At 41.5% G+C, this 20,603-nt stretch overlaps 2 protein-coding genes across 4 annotated transcripts in view; one reads left to right on the top strand and one right to left on the bottom strand.

Moving 5' to 3' along the window:
* The window catches only part of LOC144533360 (kinesin-like protein KIF13B), a 64,314-nt gene extending 63,529 nt beyond the window's left edge, over window positions 1-785 (bottom strand). For 2 of the 3 annotated variants that reach the window (XM_078274665.1, XM_078274668.1), the window contains exons 1-3: window positions 567-785; window positions 343-438; window positions 18-95 (exon numbers count right to left, since the gene is read on the bottom strand). In XM_078274665.1, coding sequence (XP_078130791.1) covers window positions 18-87 — 70 coding nt within the window. In that variant the 5' untranslated portion in view covers window positions 88-95; window positions 343-438; window positions 567-785. Of the gene's footprint in view, window positions 1-17; window positions 96-342 lie in introns of all 3 variants that reach the window. The other variant, XM_078274667.1, reaches the window with a different exon arrangement.
* Window positions 786-872: 87 nt separating this feature from the next.
* Window positions 873-20,603, top strand: part of elp3 (elongator acetyltransferase complex subunit 3) — a 47,047-nt gene continuing 27,316 nt past the window's right edge. Inside the window, exons 1-9 of the mRNA XM_078274673.1 lie at window positions 873-1,141; window positions 3,433-3,532; window positions 4,127-4,265; window positions 5,352-5,422; window positions 5,722-5,785; window positions 6,958-7,026; window positions 9,559-9,713; window positions 18,144-18,305; window positions 18,499-18,625. Of these exons, the coding sequence (XP_078130799.1) occupies window positions 1,120-1,141; window positions 3,433-3,532; window positions 4,127-4,265; window positions 5,352-5,422; window positions 5,722-5,785; window positions 6,958-7,026; window positions 9,559-9,713; window positions 18,144-18,305; window positions 18,499-18,625 (909 nt within the window). The 5' untranslated portion in view covers window positions 873-1,119. The remainder of the gene's footprint in view (window positions 1,142-3,432; window positions 3,533-4,126; window positions 4,266-5,351; window positions 5,423-5,721; window positions 5,786-6,957; window positions 7,027-9,558; window positions 9,714-18,143; window positions 18,306-18,498; window positions 18,626-20,603) is intronic.

The raw sequence follows: 20,603 nt of genomic DNA, 5'->3' as shown, positions 1-20,603 counted from the left end.
TCTCTGCCATTACTCACCTCTCCTGTTCAATGGTCGCACACGAACAGCGACCTTTACATTGGAGTCATTGAGGCTGTTGTCATCCATGGTGCCACCTGACCAGTGGCAAATGAATGAATGGACACAAGTAAGACCAGTTATAGTCTTACTTTAAACAAAATCTTGCAACTGAACACATCTTTGTTTGCGTGAGATACAAGTGTTAATAAACACAGTAAACCACTGACTCATGCTTATAACACTATTCATGTTTAAACTCAATTCCAAGCAGCGTGAAAATACTTCCATTAAGACATGACAAGCTAAAGTAAAGTATATTGTAACTTAGAGAAGTGAACAAACCGTGTGAAGGAGTGCGCAGTTTGTTTCCCTGTCCGACTCCCACACTGGCACCTTTAAGTAACGTTACCAGCAGCTAGCCTGGGACGCTAACGAGAGCTGGATAACAGCAAACATACAGAGAGGGGTCAAATGTTTTCATAATGACCGCTGGTAAATGAAACTGACCCCAGTACAGTGTACTATGAAACCCTGGTTTCTATTTGTAAGTCTAAAAAAGCACTTACGACAGTGCACAGTTCATTCCCTCCGCTCCGCCACCTGTTGCATTTCCTGAAACTTCCCTCAAGAGATCAGTCAAGCCATGTCAACTCACAGCTAAAGGGATTTGCTGTGAGATTTAAGCGAGCGTCCAAGTTCCCCAGTTGCGCTCTGCTCTTCACACACTTGCACAATTGGTTTGAGAGGGAATTCAGCGCCCCGGTGAGGATCCACATGCATTACAAGTCTGTGTTTTTCCTTCAAGGAGATTTGCTCAAAACACGAGAACAAAAATAAGTCAAATATCCTCAGTTAATGCTTAGTAAACTGATACAACTGCTGACGGCTTTACCCTCGGAACCTTTTAGAAACTTCAATAATCAGCTGTTTATTCATACGGGGAAAAGGAGCGTTTACGCTATTTTACGACAGTTTCATATGCCGTACGACAGAAGCCGTGTTTGGACGCAACGTGGAGTTGTTTACTATTCCTGACAGCCCTCTCGGGTTTAAAACAGATGCAATTTCGCAAACCAGCATCCACCCGTTGGAATTTGGACTGTGTGCATCAAGGAAGATATGGGGAAGCCAAAGAAAAAGAGTGAGTGTGTGACAAGGTGTTAAAAATGTCTGAAATGACTTTCTAAACCGGTCAGACGGGCTTTAGCTTGTTGCTAATGCTAACCGCAAGTCTTCATAACACGATGACAACGATATAACATACTGCGCGTAACTTTTAATTCGTAACGCGATTCGTAACGTTACATCTTTCGAAAAATACTCCGTGCTGAAGCCTGAATTCATTCAGTTTATTGACAACGGGTTTTATGAACTGTACCGTTGCTCAATATATTATCTAACGTTAGCTAACACGAACTATAACGTTAACGTTACCTGGAGCTTGTAGATTGCGCTTTTTGAACTCCATGTATCTGCATTGAAGTACTAGCTAACTGAGGTAATATTAATCTCCACTGGTGGAATGTAACTAAGTACATTTATTCAAGGACTGTACTCAAGTACGAATGTTGAGGTACTTGTCCTTTACTTGAGTCTTTTCTTTTCATGTCACTTTCTACTTCTAATCCGCTACATTTCAGAGAGACATATTGTACTTTTTACATTCATCTGACAGCTTTAGGTAAGCTCAGTTCAAGTTTATTGTCATATGCATATTAGTACAGAGTACCACAGAAATGAAATACAATGTGTCCTTGGCACTCTCTCAGCACCAGTCAATAAGTAACAATTAAAAATAACATTTAAAAACATCCAAGCATGGTAAACATAGTAACTAAGCTCAGACCTCAGCCCTCCTTCCTGTTGTACTATCATTCAGTAGCCTTATTACCTGCTGGGGGTAAAAACTATCCCTGAAACGTGATGGGATAGTTGGGATGCTCTGCAAACGTCTCCCTGGTGGAAGGTGGGAGAAGAGATTGTGTGCAGGATGACTAGAATCCTGCATGATACCTAGTGCCTTCTTAGTGCTGCGTTTCCAGTAAATGTTTTGGAGCAGTTCAAGTGGAACCCCAATGATTTTTAGATGCAGTTTTGACCACCTTTTGTCAAAAGATTAAGGTCATGTGAAACCACACTACAAAGTCTGTATACTCTCAATTGTACAGCGGTAAAAGTTCTGTAGAATGTTAAGGGACATACCATATTTCTTGAGACACCTCAAGCGGTCATCTGATGTGTCTTTTTAATGGCATGGCTGATATGGAATGACCATGAGAAATCTGGATGCCTAAGAACTTAAAGTGCCCAAATTATGAAAAAAATCAGTTCTTCTGGGATTTGGGTGTTATTTTGTGTGTCTGGTGCTTCCACACGCATACAAACTTAAAAAAAAAAAAAATAATCCATCCATGCTGTTTTGAGTGAGATACAGGTTTCTGAATGTGTCCTACCTTCAGTCTCCGGGTGAGCTGGTGAAAATCTGCACGGCTTTCTACGTCACTAGCCGAAACGAGGTGGCTAACCGTAGCATGCTAGCGCTAGCATGCCGTCTCATTCTCAATGGCAAAACACTGCTACAACACACACTAGTTCACCATAATCTACAAAAGAACTACTTCCATGTCCCTGTTCTGCAGGCATTCCACGCAAAGTTGGAAGTGCGCCCTCGTTTAGAGGAAGTCTCCCGGCTCATCCTGCCTTGTACTGACTGAGGTTGTAGAAACAAACAGCTAGCTAGATGATGTGATCCTTACCTAGCTACTGCGCATGTGCGACTGCCAACAAAAATGTTATGTGAGAGGTCTCACTCTGTAGCTAAAACAGAGACCTGAGCACAGTGTGAAAAGAGGAGCAGCAGCAATGGGCAGTACAACAAAAATATGGTGTTTTTTGAAAATTAAACCCTGTACACCTATTCTGGTACAACCTCTAAATACAATTATGAACCTGAAAATGAGCATAATATGGCCACTTTAAAGGTGTTGACAGTTTTAACTGGGGAGTTGTTAATATACGTATGTGTGGGGTTGTTCCTTCTGAAATCTAGCTACAAGTTACTTTACATATTAAGATATTTGCACACAAAACGCATGTAGTTCATACAATGTTGAATTAGATGTATTATTATAAATCAAACTACCCAACAATATAATGGCCTACAAGTCCAGCTGAAGTGTGTAGCCCATTAAACCGACAGTTTGGATCGTTGCAAGTTTCTAAAATGCATCGAGTACCTTTTACTTTTGATGCTTTAAGGGCATTTTCCAAATGATACTTACATGCTTTTACTTGAGTAACATTTTAAAAGCTAGGATTTTTACTTGCAACAGAGTATTTTCACAGTGTGGTATTAGTACTTGTTCCTTAAGTAAAGGATCTGAATACTTCTTCCACCACTGTTATTCTCACTTTATTGATCATCTTTGTTAGGTGATCTCAGCCGAGCCGAGCTGATGATGATGACCATTGCCGATGTCATCAGTCAGCTGGTTGAAGCCCACGAAGAGGGCAAAGACATCAACCTGAACAAGTAAGTCTTTCGTGAACAATAATTTGGCAGCAACTCTGAGGAACCCCTAGGGGTCCGGAACCCCAGTTGAAGATCTCTGCTTCAGCATGTACACACACACACACACACACACACACGCACACACGCACACGCACACACACCCTTGGCCACACATAAAAGAGCTGGAAAAATACTCTCAAAGAGACTCTACATACAGACATTTAGTCAATCAGCAACTATTTAGACACTGGAGTAATCGTTTAAGTCATTTATTAAGTAAAAAGGCCAAACACAACTGGTTCCAGCTTCTGTGAGGATTTCTCGATTGATATCATTCTAAATGAATGTCTTTGTGTTTTGAACGGTGGGTCGGACACAATTGGAAGTGTCAGCAACGTTGAACCTGTTTTACATGTGTATTAATACTAAGGCTTAAGGTTTTTTTTTTTTTAACAATTACGGAATTGTTATTGTATATGACAAGACTTCTTTTGAATTGTACTTGTATGCATATTCATATTAATGGGAGCAATGCAAATGACTGAAAAAAGACGCTCTGTCTCCTACTACCATGCACACTAGCCTACTTGTTTTTTATGATTCTGTTTTCGAAAGAGTGAAGACTAAGGCTTCGGCTAAATATGGACTTGAGGCCCAGCCTCGGTTGGTCGACATCATCGCTGCCGTTCCTCCACAGTACCGCCGGGCTCTGGTGCCCAAGCTAAAGGCCAAACCCATCCGCACTGCCAGTGGGGTATGTAGCTCTCAAGTCTGTAATAATCTGTCACTCTGACCTGAAGTCAGCAGCTTAATGCTGAGCTCTGTAAGGCTGCAACCAAACAGTTGACATGCATTGGGTGCTTTTAGCCATACTGTTTTTGAAGTAAGTAAAAAAAAATACATAAATTTGTCGTAGACGATGCAACATCCCTGCAATGTGTGATTCAGGGCTGCACAATATATCGGTTTTTTCCCCCCGCAAAAGCCTGCAACATATCGCAATAGACAAAAACAAACTTCTTTTAAGTGCCTTTTTTATATTCAATTCAATGTTCAATAGAACAATGTTTGTAATTATTTTAAATTCAGCAGTTTGTTGTATTTTAGCAGAATACTAAGAGCAGCAGAAATGCAGAACTGAGTATATATACTATAATATCTGTTTATTTATCGCAAGTTATATCGTTATTGCGATATTCAACAACGTTATGCATATTTTCCTCGTGTCGTGCAGCCCTACTGTGATTGGCCTGTATATCTGGTGTTAAACGTGATTTTAGTTCATGCCATATCCTAGATGAATAAATATCCCAACAGGATGAGACGTTACGGATGTTTACCCAGTCAGCTCAGCCGATTGCGCCAGTGACGGAGTACTTTAGTCGAGTCGCTTGACCCGTGACTCGACTTGGACTCGCGCACTGATGACTTGGACTCGGACCTGAGGATTTATGAAATAGGACTCGGAAGTTGGATGAAGTTTCTGACTACTTTTATGTGTAATAGGCAGCGATGGAGTACACGAGCCCTGGACTCCGACTCGAGTCACTATTTTCTGGACTCACGACTCGATCTCAGGTTACAGTGACTCGACTCGGACTCTTCTTTGGTAACTCCGACTTGGACTCGAACACCGCGGACTCTAGACTTGACTTAGACTCGACAGTTGGTGACGCGACTGCAACACTGGATGGAGCTCAGCTTTTAGGCTTCTGTACATGAAGGGTCCTCTGATCTGGGAATGTGAAACAATCAACGTCTGTGAAAGCAAGTATATGGAAAGTACAGCGTACCGAAATTCAGGAAATCATTCAACTTAATACTTCTGTCTTCTGTCCAGATCGCAGTGGTGGCTGTGATGTGCAAACCACATCGATGTCCACACATCAGCTTCACAGGCAATATCTGCGTGTAAGTAACATGAGTCCTCCTCCCTAAAATGTTGCCTTTTTTTTTTTTTTTTAGGTTTACTTAATTTAGTTGTTGCAGAAAATGAGTTCCTTTTTGAAAATTGTGCACTGCTTGCATAATTGATTTAATTTACATTTAAATAAGTGCAGGTCAAAGAACTTAAACTGCAAGAGATGTAGATAAAACCATCCTGTTGGTATTGCTTATTTAGAAGCTTATTTGTTTTTCACAATCTTTAAACAAGTTTATTGATGTATTGTTTTTATATTTAAAGCATCTCTTGGTCTTTACTCTTGCAGCTACTGTCCTGGTGGACCAGACTCAGACTTTGAGTACTCCACACAGTCTTACACTGGCTATGAGGTAAGCTAGTGTCATTGCTTCCTCAGGAAACAAGGCCGGTACCGATACCGATCATTAGGGCTCCTCACACTGCCTGTGTGGCGTGAGCGTGGCGTCTCTGTTGCGTGTCAGTTGCGTGGCGGCTGCGTGGCGGTTTTCTATGTCTTTGCACACCAGAAACGCGTCTTGACGCAGGGCTGCTGCTCAAGCAGTAGTATACTTCATGTTAAGCATAAATATATACTGATTTGATTACAACAAGACAAGACAACGTTGGCAGTATTGACGGCAAAATAGGCCTAGACTTTTTTTTAATTTTTTTTTATTACATTTATATCTGCATTTATGTCAAAACCTCGAGACTTTCAAACATCAAAATGTCATTTGTTAAATGTATTTGTGTCAAAATGACATCTAAACATCTTTTCGTGTCGCGTGAAAAATAGGCGTCGGCCCCATTTCTAACATGCGCGCGTTTTCGGCGCGGCTCGAGCCACGCTTGAGACGTGCGTGTCACGCAGGCAGTGTGCAGGAGCCCTTAGTAGTTAATGAAACCGACATTTGGAACCGATGTCTCCGAAATCTTTAAGTCAAAATTAAGATTTTTGGAATGTTACAAACTCCAACACAAAACTTTGTTGAAATGCTTCAAGCAATTATTTAATAAATTTAGAAACTTTCAACATACTACCCAGTAAAGAAGCGAAGCGAAGCAGAGGGACAGACACAGAGCTGTAGCCGAGCCAAAGTAGCACACTTATAATTTGAACGAACTTAATCGGTCATCAGGCAAATACAACGCCGATCCAGATAATCTGCAAACTGCCAAAGAGCGGCCCGATAATCAGCCGGGGGCCAATAATCAGTCTATCCCTAGTTTACAGGTACACGGTACTCTGCTGAAAGCCATGCATTCTGGTTTAGATTGTCTTTGGAAAAAGATCGATTTAGGCTTTGGAAAAACTAGCTTACTTCTCTGTAAATCCACCCTGCTTACTTTGACATTATCCATAACTTCTAACTTGTATTTCTTATATAACTTACTGTTATCACAGCAGCTTTTCTAATTGTGTTTTCAGCGTGTCGTCAGGGGAGTCTTCACTTCCTGTTTGTAGTCTTTACAGTTAGTAGTCCAATTTCTACTAACTGTAATTTTTTTTAATAATTGTTGTCCCTCTCTCTTCTTCTGATAGCCAACGTCCATGAGAGCCATCCGAGCACGTTATGACCCCTACCTTCAGACCAGACATCGGGTGGAGCAGGTCAGTGGAACCCTGCCGTGCACACACACACACACACACACACACACACACACACACACACACACACACACACACACTAAACTAAAAAAAATATTACAATGTGAAATAGTATTATTGTGTATTACTATATATTTCTTTGTTATTATGGTTACTGGCGCTTTCACTTCACGCGCGAGCAGATCAGTTTCTTCTCCTGAAAATGTCTCCTTCCTGCTCAGCAAATACTCCACCAATAGTAATGCGCCAAGGTACAAACGCGCCTGGCTTTTAAAGGGAATACTGTTTGTATTTGTATTTTACTAATGCTTACTAAAATAACAATGAAATGCTGCGTTACTGACTTTAGACCAGGTTTTTGTTGGTCAATGGCACGATCACTTTCCGCTGCCCTCAAGATAGCAATACACCAAGAATGCACCTGAACACACCTCCCTGTAAGACCAGCACGCCCATGGGCGCAAAGATGGGCGCAGGTGTATTTGCTATTTAAACGACGTGGGCGCTGGATGGGAAGTTGACAACTGCGTCGGTCTTAAACTAGTAAAGACACCTGCGTCGGGCTTTGTGCTGCGCTGCGTTCAAGATAGGGTCCCAAGTCTCATATCACGGTATCGATATACGATGGATATTGCCCAGCTCCACTTGGTATAACCTCCAGACATGTATTAAATGAAGTTCCTTGACACATGACTGCCTCTTTTATATTCACAAGGTGTTAAAACTCCCATTTCCCCAAACAGCTGACAGTTGACAGTGATTGTCATTGCTTGCATACATGTATTAATCATAACCATTGATAGTATATCTAGTATACAGTAATGAGTGTCATGGCTTTTACCCCCCTGCCAAGACCTGACCTCAATTATGCTGTTGTTAAAATTCATGGCCTTATTAGTCTAACGCAGCAGAGCAAATCCATCCAATAAAGCAACAGTTGATGTAAAAATGTGTGCTGTGTGAATCTTTATTTGCCACAGCCTGGTCTCATCTTTTTCATTGAGGTTTGGCTTTTAGGATATCAGTTTTGTGTGCAGTTGCTGTTTTTTAATATATATTTTTTTGGATCAAGGCATTTTTATTAAATATTTTCAGAGTGTACAAGATACAAACAATCAAAACTAATTCTGAACCCATCCCCCCACCTACCAGACCAACACTTCTAAATTAAAGTCGGTCACTTTATATATTTACCTAAAAGAGAGATATATATATATACACACACACACAGTATATAAAAAGAGAAATCAATAAAAACACAGGAATATACAGTGTATAAGGGGGTTACAGTTTTTGCTACCTTTTCAATTGCTGTTTTAAAGTATAATTGTAATTTGTTATGCAAGATATCACTATTATTGTAGAGAACATTATTCCGTTGCACTTCACTTTACTCCCAATTACAGTCTATTAAATGTCTCGATATTGCCAAATTGCATAATTCTTAAAGGTCCCATGACATGGTGCTCTTTGGATGCTTTTATATAGACCTTAGTGGTCCCCTAATACTGTATCTGAAGTCTCTTTTATATAGACCTTAGTGGTCCCCTAATACTGTATCTGAAGTCTCTTTTATATAGACCTTAGTGGTCCCTAATACTGTATCTGAAGTCTCTTTTATATAGGCATTAGTGGTCCCATAATACTGTATCTGAGTCTCTTTTATATAGACCTTAGTGGTCCCCTAATACTGTATCTGAAGTCTCTTTTATATAGGCCTTAGTGGTCCCCTAATACTGTATCTGAAGTCTCTTTTATATAGGCCTTAGTGGTCCCCCTAATACTGTATCTGAAGTCTCTTTTTATATAGGCCTTAGTGGTCCCCTAATACTGTATCTGAAGTCTCTTTTATATAGACCTTAGTGGTCCCCTAATACTGTATCTGAAGTCTCTTTTATATAGACCTTAGTGGTCCCCTAATACTGTATCTGAAGTCTCTTTTATATAGACCTTAGTGGTCCCCTAATACTGTATCTGAAGTCTCTTTTATATAGACCTTAGTGGTCCCCTAATACTGTATTTGAAGTCTCTTTCCCGAAATTCAGCCTTGGTGCAGAATTACAGCCACTAGAGCCAGTCCCCCAATGAGCTTTCCTTAGGACGTGCCACTTCTGTGTCTGTAGCTTTAAATGCTATTGAGGAGGAGAGAGGGGGGCAAGGTGGCAGGTGGGGGTGTGGCCTTGACCAACTGCCACTTTGCTCGTTTGAAAGCCATGATGTCTCTCTCTTTCTCATGGGGGCCAAATTCTCTGGGCGGGCAAAGCAGAGAAAGGGGAGATAACCTTTCCCCTTATGACGTCATAAAGGGAAGATTCCAGAACGGTCCATCTGAGCTTTCATTTTCTCAAAGGCAGAGCAGGATACCCAGGGCTCGGTTTACACCTATCGCCATTTCTAGCCACTGGGGGACCATAGGTAGGCTGGGGGAACTCCCATTAATGTTAAAAAAAACCTCAAAGTGAAAATGTCATGCCTTGGACCTTTAACCTTTTAACCGTTGTACAAAGCCCTGTGTGTTGTCTGTGTGATGTGCAGCTGAAGCAGCTGGGGCACAGCGTGGACAAGGTGGAGTTCATCGTGATGGGCGGGACCTTCATGGCTCTGGCCGAGGAGTACAGAGACTACTTCATCAGGAACCTCCACGACGCCTTGTCAGGACACACCTCCAACAACGTGGCCGAGGCCGTCAGGTACGCAGTAGTCTTCACCGGCCTGCGGTGTTTGCATTTCTTTACAGCAGGGGTATTCAACTTAAATTGCAAGAGGTGCAGTAAGTCCACCCTCCACCCTCGCAGAGGTCCGAAGAAATCGACACCTACAAATATATACTATATACTAATAATACTACAGGAATCAGTTTAGTCAACATTTTTAAACTCAAAGAGGCACACATGCACTGCCTATTATGAACAAGCATATGATGAAATAAAAAGTGCCATAAATCCATCAGATCTAAATATTCCTTTCAGTCCATAAAAATAACTCCTCCTCAAAAGGAAAACGAAATAACGTGCTCTTTTAGGCTGATCTGAGCTTAATAATCACTTAACCCTTGTGTTGTGACAACACAAAAGAAAATATGTTTTTTGTTTTTTTCAACCAAAAAATAACATGGATGCATGGAGGTATTCCATACAACAATATTCACAGGTAAAATCAATGATTACTTTCATAGAATTTTGGGTGGTTTATTCAGTTTTATATCATTTAAAAAAAAAAAAAAAAAAAGTTTCAATGGTTTCAAAACTGTCTCCTGACTAAACTTTGACAGATACCAGTCTGTGATTCACTCAACATCCTCTGATCTTAACTATTATGCAAAAATAATTCATAATTTCTGCTTTGTTTTTTTTTAAACTCAAAAATTAGGTAAAATGTCATATTAACTAGGTTAATTGACCATGAATTAAAATTGAAAAAAAGTGACAACGTTTTTAAAAAGCGTCAAAAGCATTGAAAAAGGCGACAAACGTTGGAAAGAGCGACAAAAATAGATTTTCAATTTTAGACCCGGAAGGTTCATGGTTGACAGGAAGACAACATAAGGGTTAAAGACAGAAGTACAAGCTTCCTAGCTAAAAAAAGCAACAAAAAAAAGAGCAAAAAAACAGTGCCTATATTTAACAAGCATATGATGAATGGAAAAACAAACACACATGCCCGCTGTTGCACTGTGAGACAGGACTCCTATAGATCGCTGCTATTGAGCTATGGGCACATTGCTTTTCAGTGTCCTGACCTCAGACTGCTGTGGCTAAGTTTTCTCCAAGTGTCTGTGTCTAGTTTCATAGTGGCGTTTAACAATTCCACTTTTGACAATCGCAACAGACTCCGTGCAAATGAGGCACACCAGCCTCGTAGAACTCACAGCAGGAAGGTTAAACGTATAGGTTTGGTCCGCTCATCTGTGAAGACTAGGGTTGGTCATCGAGAACCCATTCCTACTTGGAATGAATCGTTTCTAAAATTACGATTCCAGTGGAATCGTTTCTTTATTGGAATCGTTTGGAGGATTTGGTTTCAAATCTGATCATGGGTTCCAAATTTGCGCAACATGCGCAAGTTTTGGTTTCCGTAGCGGCCAGGAGCTTGTTGTGTTGCAGCCTTGGAGCTCAGTAAGCAGCGCTCTAGTGTGGCTTTATTTTATGTTGACAAAGCCCGGTAAAACGGCAACCCACCATTGAATCAAAATAAAACTTTCCTCTTATCTGTGAAATAAGCATGTGACCCGTTTCAACTCCACCCCTCCAAGAATCGTGAATCGATAAGAACCGGAATCGCAATTGGAATCAGAATCGTTAAAATCCAAACGATGCCCAACCCTACTGAAGACTGGGTTTTCACTGTCAACGTTTCTGTATGTTGATAACGCCATGTTCTTTCATCGTTTGGCGTACCTGTGTACCTTCGGTCAGCTTGCGTCTCTCCCGCGTGTTTTTGCAACGGCAACAAACAGTCGCAGGCTGTCACAGGACCCACACAGCTCTACGGAGCTGGCCTCGTTCTGCCTGTTGAAAATCCCTTTTTTTTTTTTTTTTTTTGACAAGATAAATACCCATATCATTTACATATATTTCCCAGTTGCATCAAAAGGCTTCGCGGTCCGGATGGAAGCCTCCTGCGGTCCGGTTTTGGACCGGAGTCCGCTAGTTGCTGACCCCTGCTTTAAACCATTAACGAATCGTCTTGGGCGGCGCTAAGCTACGGACGCAGCGACGGCGTAACTACATATTGGTCTCGGGAAGGAACTTGTTTAGGTGGAACATTTGCACCCCGCAATACACATACAACATTAAACGAAGTTAACTGTTGACACAATACAGTAACGTGAGCTATTTAAATGAGCTGGATACACGGTTAAACGTAATGAGCTCTTACCAGTGTATCGCCGCGTGTATTTTGTCCATAGCAACCCCTCCTCCCCCCAATCGGTCCCAAAACGTCCCAGTTAGAGAGTAAATCCCGTAAACATAACAGTATCCTTTGTAAATCTTAACTATAATTTCCTGAATGAACCAAGCAGGCCTGCCTTGTTGCACGATCCACGTTTTCCTCTTAACTTGCCATATTCATCGAATGGCTTGCTAGCTCAAAATTGGTTGTTGTTTCCCCGAAACCAACGGAGTTTTGCAAGACGAGGGACATTTGGCGGAAGATCCGGCGGGCGACGGATGTTCCAGCGATTATCCGCTTAAATGAATTGTCGTGGATTCAGTCTGGGTACACAGTAACTCGAGGCTTCAGCCCGTGTCCTCCTCCTTGTTTCATGCCAATAAGACAGCACACTACAGTAGCAGTAGTAGAAGTTCTTTTTTTAATGGCTGAGACACAATACAACAGGTAAAGATAGACACAACACAACAGAACACATGGAGTTGCAGTTAGTATAGTCTCGCATTGCACTGCTGCGGAAGAAGTTCTCTCTAGTCCAAACAACATTCTGACAGATAGTCAGGCTAGCTGTCTGGATTTACCCTGCAGAGATCTGAGGAGCAGTTAACCATAGTCCTCAGAAATCCACCAGTTTAGAATGCCAAAAAAAAAAAAACCTCCGGCGGCACCGGAGCAATCCCGTAAATACGATACAGTTCTGGAGCAACATTATTGGCAATTTTGACAGGATTCTGATATTATTCTTTTTTTATCCTCTGTATAAAAAGTGAACCCCAGTCAGTATTTGTACTGTATGTGTTGTACATTGTAACTGCTACAGTAAGTACCATATGGGAATATTTCACAGAATAGCATCGTCTTTATTGTCATGAAATTGGATGCTGTCCTATCAGTGCAAAACATCAGCAAAAGGTTAATACATCAATATAAAAGAGCCTCTTAAAGTCACTATAAAAATATATAAAAAGAGACCGAAGGAAGCGAAGACACAAAAACTCAGACATACCACACATACAAAGCACAAATTAATCTTAAAACTCAAGAATCAATCAATCAATCGGACTTTATTTATATACAGTATTACTTTTCATCCATACACTACATATATCAATAAATAAAAGCTCTAAACAGTGGCTAATAAGTACATGAACCGTAGATCGTTAAAAAAACATTTCATGAAATACAATCCATAAATTAGCGTTGAGTGCAGTTATGGCTTTTGGACAAAAACGGTCTCGGAGTCTGTTTTGTCTGTGTTTTAATAGTCCTGAAACGTCTGCCAGTAGTTGAAAAAGAGAGTGTCCGGGGTGAGATGGATCTTTTAGTATGCTCTGGGCTGTTTTGAGGCAGCAGGAACTGAAAAAGATCTTCCAGGGAGGGGAGAGGGCAGCCAGTGATCTTCTGGGCGGACCCTCTGGAGTGCTGTCCTCTCTGCTGCTGTGCAGCTGGCAAACCACACACGCGTGCAGTCTGTGCAGTCTCCACCAGAGGGAGCCATTCCACCATTCTTAGAATTTCACCGAGACAATAAATATAGAACTTTAGCATTCCGTCCCTTTCCTCCCTGCGCTTATAATCGGAACCAAAAAACTGTGTTTCCGTGTGTACTATTCTACATGGGAAGTATTGTACCACATGTTTATGGGCATTTACACCATAATGAGTTTACATCCACTTGACCCTATCCCTCTTTCCGTTTGACTTACCACAACGAAAGACCACACGCATCCTGTTGGAAGCTAAGGTATGATGATTATCCCCACACCAACCCATTCTGAATTCTAGAGGAAAATAAGTGAGGCCACTCTCGATAAGTCCTCTTCAGTTACTCCCATCGGATTCTTACTCACCGAGTTAGGCCAGCTTTGAATGGATTTAGCCGCCCATCTGCTCAGTATGGATGAGTAGCAACTTCTTAGATGACTTGGAGACGGTTCAAAGTCAAAGTAGAAATACCCATTTGTTGAAGACGTCATACAGACCATTTGACCAAATAATGGCTTTCTCACAGGACTGGGGCGCTTTGTTTGTCAGCGAGGGCTATTTAATTCCCAAAAGTCCGATAAGAGTGGAGAGGCCAGTAACTGTGTGTGTGTGTGTGTGTGTGTGACTCTACCGTGTCTGTGAGCGTGTTTTGTGCGGCAGTGTGTGTTTGTGAGTAGGCTTATAGATGTGAGTTTGGTGCTCTGCTATCAGCATTCTTCGTTAAGATGCTATGATTGGGGTAATTGTGGTGGCTGCCGCACAGTTTGTGAAGGGGGGGGCACTTGGTTTGGCTGGGGACAGCCCTTATCTGTGTGTGCGTGCGTGTGTGTGTGTGTGTGTGTGTGTGGTAATTGTGGTGGCTTTTGCTCAGTTTGTGAAGGGGGGGCACTTGGTTTGGCTGGGGACAGCCCTTATCTTTCTCTCTCTGTGTGTGTGTGTGTGTGTGTGTGTGTGTGTGTGTGTGTGTGTGTGTGTGTGTGTCACCACATGCTCCCCTCGAGAGAGTGAGATACCTCGAGATAATCGCCTGAGATAATAGACTTTTTATTGATTCATTTCATACAATCTGATCATCCTCTCTGGAGCATAAACTCGTGTAATTGGTGTAAATCAGCCAGCAGACTGTAAAAGATGGACATTTATTGCCAGCACATACTGAATCAGAAGGAATATGTGCTGGCATGAGGAGGGGGCTAATGGTCATTGGAGCAGCTGGAGAGGAGCAAATGACAGCTGGCTGGTGTGCTTGGATGAAATGTGTCTGTTCGCTCGCTCGTGTTGTTTTGAGGATTTCGATCAGTGACTCAAATAAGTTTGGAAGTAGCAGCGGAGTCACATTTCGGGCTAGATGAAGCTCAGAAAATGTCTGTCTCGAGAGTACATTCAAAGAATTACAAGGGATTGTACTGCGTCATATAAAGCCACTTTCTACATCTGGCTGCTTCTTTTCCCGCTTTAATCAGCAGACCTGCCGCTCTGTGGACACGCAAGAGTCTCCTAGGAGTCCTGGTCACACGACAGGCGAAATGTTGAGACCGACTCAGCTTTTGGAGAAATGCAACCCCACGTCATGCTGCGGTGGCCAATCATGTAACCGGCGATCAGACTTTTCGGCGTGTTTTGAGCTATGGTTTAAACATCACTGCCTCTTTCGCTGCCACAAGAGCGTTTTGAAACACCATGAGGGTAAAGAAACGAAATACAAGCACTGAAGTGCCCAGTTTCATGCAACAACAAAGCACCCGCTATGTCTCGCTCGTCTCCTTTTCTTTCGCTCTCTCTGCCGTCAAGTGCGGCCGAAATCTATAAACGATCTGACGGAAAACGGTAGTTGTGAAATATAAAGTCTACTTGTGCTTTGTTGGGGGGGGGGGGGATCAGCTTGATGATCATACAATGTACAGTTTTCCAAATATTATTTTACTGAAAGCTAAGTAATTGGGGTGGGGGGGCGTTCTAAAAAAGATAGACACAGTGAAGAGAGTTTAAGGACTGGACGACGCATTTTGAGCAGTTGCTGACTGCTATACAGTAATGTATTTGGCCCGATGATTACACAGGTATGATTTAGTAAGAATATTGCATGCTCAGTGAGTTATGTGTGTGGGTCGATGATTGACATTATGACTCAGAATCTCCTTTTTACTTTTGCTTTGGCCTCCAGTGAAAAGAAAGGGGGGGAAAACTTCATCACAAAAGACATGTATAAACACTAATTCAATATTTCATATCAGACATTTTATTTTGAGATTACTAGTAATGATTGGTAATTGATGGGGGGGTGGTGAAATCATTTGGGTAGCTTGTCTAATTAATGCTATCGAACAGCTGACTCCTGTTGCTCAATGTCCCTTGGACTCGACCAGCACAGATCGATTAATTAAAAGCTACATTAACTGGGTTAATTTGGGGGCTGTGGGACCACAGCATTAACAAATGATCAACTTATGAAGTCAACATGGTGAAGGTGTTAGCAAAATGCTGCCTAAACCACAACAAGGAGCTGAAAGACACTAAAACGCTCTGTAGAGCTGAGGGGATCTGCAGTCGAGTGATATGCATACAAGGGACTCCTTTCACAATACACACAGTCATTTGATCCGTTGTTATTACAAAAAGTATTGTTTATAGACACTTTAATTGATTGATAGATACTGATACTAACCTTTTTAAATACAGTGAAAGAATAACTTCAAACGTTATCAGAAGCAATATCCTACTATAGCTGCAAAGATGAATCGATAAGTTGCCAACTTATTAAATGACTCGGCAACTATTTTGGTAATCGATTTAAAAAGTAAATGAATTCTCTGATCCCAGCTTCTTAAATGTGAATATTTTCTAGTTTCTTCTCTCCTCTGTGGCCGTAAACTGAATATTTTTTGAGTTGTGGACAAAACAAGACGTTTCTTGGGCTTTGGGGAAACGCTGATCGACAGTTTCCACCATTTTATAGAGACCCCTCCATAAACAACTAATTCATTCATCAAGAAAATAATCGACAGGTTAATCAAAAATGAAAATAATTAGTTGCGGCACTATAATAATCTACATCCCTTTTACAGTCGGGACTTTTTAATTGACTGAACAGTCTAAGTATTTAACTTTCTTTTGACACAAAGTAAACGCTCATTAATGTCTCATTTCACGTTTGCATTACACACATTTCCTTCTATCCTCTGTTGAATTTATTGCATTAGTGTGTTCTTAATGTGAGGTTAGTGTTTGGATAATGAGCCGTGCCAACTCGCAGCATGTAAATTGATGTTGCTTAATGAGCCCAGAACATAGTCAATAAGACTAAATAGTCAAATTAAGAACATTTTATTATATCAAAGCAAGAATTCTATTATAGGATATAAGCATATTAAAGGGTATCTTTGTCTTTAGTTTGTTCAACCTGCACCCTATCGTCCTATGTTTTTGTGTCTAAGAGACTGATGGGAACAACAATCTTTGAAATAGTGCCAGTATTAAGCAAGACAGCGGCGAAAAAAGCTACGTAAAAAACAAATGTATGTAAGTTAATGGGCAAACATGCTTGTTTTTGCCACGGACATGCTCAGATTATTATTAGTGTCTGACAACATTATAGAAAAGACCCCTACAGAGATGGACTTTTTTGTTTAACATGAGACATCCCTGAAATTGCTCCTGCCAAATCCACCAGACTCCATTTGAATAAACAGTAATATTCTCATCGTAAAATATATTTCATTCAAAGTCGACGGAAACAAAATAATTTAAAGCTGTCTTGGTTCGTCTTTCCACTTGTACCACATTCTCTATGCTCGTTTGGTTGAAATAAACGCATGATTTACTAGGGCTGGACGATTAATCGCAAATGTATCTACATCGAAATTCTGAAGCCGTATGTCGGCGCATTTTTCCAAGGACGATAATTTCGATAATTTATTCCTGTTGATAGGCCTACTTTCTCCCTAAAAGTGTTTGACCGCGTGTGTAGTCACGTGACTTCGCCCGGTCCAGTCAGCCGCATGGAAAGCATAATGGGGGCAAACTTAAACGCATGTCCACACAGTCCGAGTCAACTGAGCAACTTGTGCCCAAAAGAAATGCAGCGTCCGTCGTCTGGAAACACTTGGGCTTCAGAAAAGACGATTTAGAACAACGTGATTATTTATCGTTAACGAGGTAAAATGTGCAATTAATCGTGATGAACCCTATGATTTACATTACATTACATTACATGTAAAAAATATGCCGGCTCTATGCACTCAAAAAGTATTGCTTATTTAAAGGTCTTTGGTGTCTCCTTCCAGGCAGCGCGGCAATGGTTATGGTTGGAGGCAAAAAAACACCATCGAGCTTATTTAAATGGAGGCTGGTGAGTTAGGCGATGGCGAGTTGTTACTGGCTCTTTAATAAAAAGGATCTTACTCTTTAACAGTAATGTCTATCTCTGTAGGGATCTTTTCCATGATGTTGTCAGACACATACAATAATAATCTGAGCCTGTCGGTGGCCAAAACAGCACTTTTAGTGGAGGGAAATTGACGATGCTAATTTGCCCTATATGATTATATTGCAGCCCGGTTCGCTGCTGCCGATTACAGCTTTCTCGCTCAATACCGGACCAATTTCAACTTTTTTTGTTCACATTAGTCAGTTAGACACCAATGCATGGGGAAATAGGGTCCAGGTTGAAAAAGATCTGAAATTACCCTTTAAGAGCAGGAATAATATAAAGAGAAATGACCTGAGACAGTGTTGTCCTGCAGGTACTCGGAGCGCAGTAACACCAAGTGTGTGGGAATCACCATCGAGACGCGGCCTGACTACTGCCTGAAGCGACACCTCAGCGACATGCTGGGCTACGGCTGCACACGGCTGGAGATAGGAGTCCAGAGTGTGTATGAAGACGTGGCCCGAGACACCAACAGGTCAGTGGGTCGGGGACTGATGATAACAAATGGATAACTAAATAAACAGGACGGATGTAGATAAGAAAGCAGTCATGGTCAGATAGCAGCCGCTCTGATGCTGTGGAAAGGATAAATTATGTTGTATTTTTATTCTTTTACCTTCAGGCTTTTATAATGAAACTGTGTATTTGTACATGTGTGTTTCTTCCAGAGGGCACACGGTGCGGGCTGTCTGCGAGTCTTTCCACCTTTCAAAGGACGCCGGCTTCAAAGTAGTCGCCCACATGATGCCAGATCTGCCTAACGTGGGCATGGAGAGGGATGTGGAGCAGTTCATTGTAAGCATTTCATAAATATGGTTTGTTGTCATTTTAAAGGTCCTTTGACATGCTGCTTTTTGGATGCTTGTATAAAGGCCGTAGTGGTCCCCTAAAAGTGTCTTTCCCGAAATTACAGCGACTAGAGCCAGTCCCACAATGAGCTTTCCTTAGGACGTGCCACTTCTGTGTCTGTAGCTTTAAATGCTATTGAGGAGGAGAGAGGGGGGGCAAGGTGGAGGGTGGGGGTTGTGGCCTTGACCAACTGCCATGCTTCACTCGTTTGCAAGCCATGATGTCTCTCTCTCTTTCTCATGGGTGGGCCAAATTCTCTGGGCGGGCAAAGCAGAGAAAGGGGAGATAACCTTTCTCCTTATGACGTCATAAAGGGAAGATTCCAGAACGGTCCATCTGAGCTTTCATTTTCTCAAAGGCAGAGCAGGATACCCAGGGCTCGGTTTACACCTATCGCCATTTCTAGCCACTGGGGGACCATAGGTAGGCTGGGGGAACTCACATTAATGTTAAAAAACCTCATGAAGTGAAATTTTCATGCCATGGGACCTTTTTAAACTGATTATTTATACGTAATCATACCTTCGGGAGTGAGTAAGGTTTGGGAAGTCTGTTTTTTTTCGCGAATGTTGGGCTCTCTAGTCTTTCCTGGCTGCCAGGCCTCCATTTTCTAAGACCACACAGCTGTCCAACAGTGTTAGCTTAGTTAGTTAGAGTTGTTGTAATAGCAGGTTTGAGATAGGGCCAGACAAGGGAACTGCTCCCAAAAAGTGGTATCTCGATTTTGAATTCGGAAAAGGAAAACTAAATGGTAACTATGAATAAATCTTGCATACCATGTTTGACCCCACAGAGTAGCATTATGCTCATAAATAGACAAAATGACATTTGTATTATTGGTATGATACACTGTGAATAAACACAGTGTGTTTATTCACAGTATGATGTATGATGTGCTTAGCATTAGGTTAAGCTGTACAGTAATACTGACCGAAGTTCCAGTGTAATTTGGTTCTGGGCGATATTGCATACAATCGATATCACAGTATCATTTAATTACTGGATGGTCACGACAAATATCAGGATTCATAATTGGATTTCCTCGTAATTTCAACGAAACGTGATTTCACCGATTTTCTTTTGCAGTGTAGAAGTGTAGTGCTTTCTAAAATGCCCATCGAAGGCACGTTTATCAAGTACAGTTGTATGATCAAAGTGTATCATTCTTTTTTATTAACTTTAGAGGCATACTTTTATTTCCCTGTGTTGCTGCTGTTTTCATTCTATCCTCTATTGTGAAGCACTTAGTATCTGAGTCTGTTTTGACATCAGCGCTATAAACTAAACGCATCGGTTATCTTCCTGACGTTATATATATATAGTGGTGATTAAGATATCACGGCTGATGATGGCGTACGGGTGCATGAGATCAGCTAAAGATACGGACGCTATTAATAGCCACAGCCGCGTGTAATGACATCTGCTCTTGCATAGTTGGAGAACCTCGCTGATGTGGCACAATAGGCAAAATTGCACTTCTTCCTTGCTGGTCTTTTTATTGGCAGGAGTGAAGAGTGAGGAAACTGATAGAGGTATTGATATGCAGTTGATTGGGAGGGTGTCTTCATCTGTTTTCGGCTAACTGTGGGAGTGGGAATGAGGCTTGTGCACATGCGTACACACAGCTTTATGTTTCAATTAGGGCTGTCAATCGATTGAAATATTCAATCGTGATTAATCGCATGATTGTCCATAGTTAACTCGTGATTAATCACACATTTCTTATCTGTTCTAAATGTACTTTTAAAGGGGATATTTTACAAATATGCTTGAACCATCTGGAAGGGCTTTGAAACTGAACTTGCCGTTGAAAGTTAGAAAGTGTATCCATTTCTGCTCAAGGAGGTTTGTTTCTGCTAGCCACCCACACCATTACTGCTGCTTCAACCTTCCCAATTTTCCAAACTACGGAGCGGCCCGAGGC

Source organism: Sander vitreus, chromosome 18, assembly GCF_031162955.1.
Source record: "Sander vitreus isolate 19-12246 chromosome 18, sanVit1, whole genome shotgun sequence".
Classification (NCBI taxonomy): Eukaryota; Metazoa; Chordata; class Actinopteri; order Perciformes; family Percidae; genus Sander; species Sander vitreus.
Note: the sequence above shows the minus strand (reverse complement) of the source record. Positions and strands in the feature narration are given on the sequence as shown.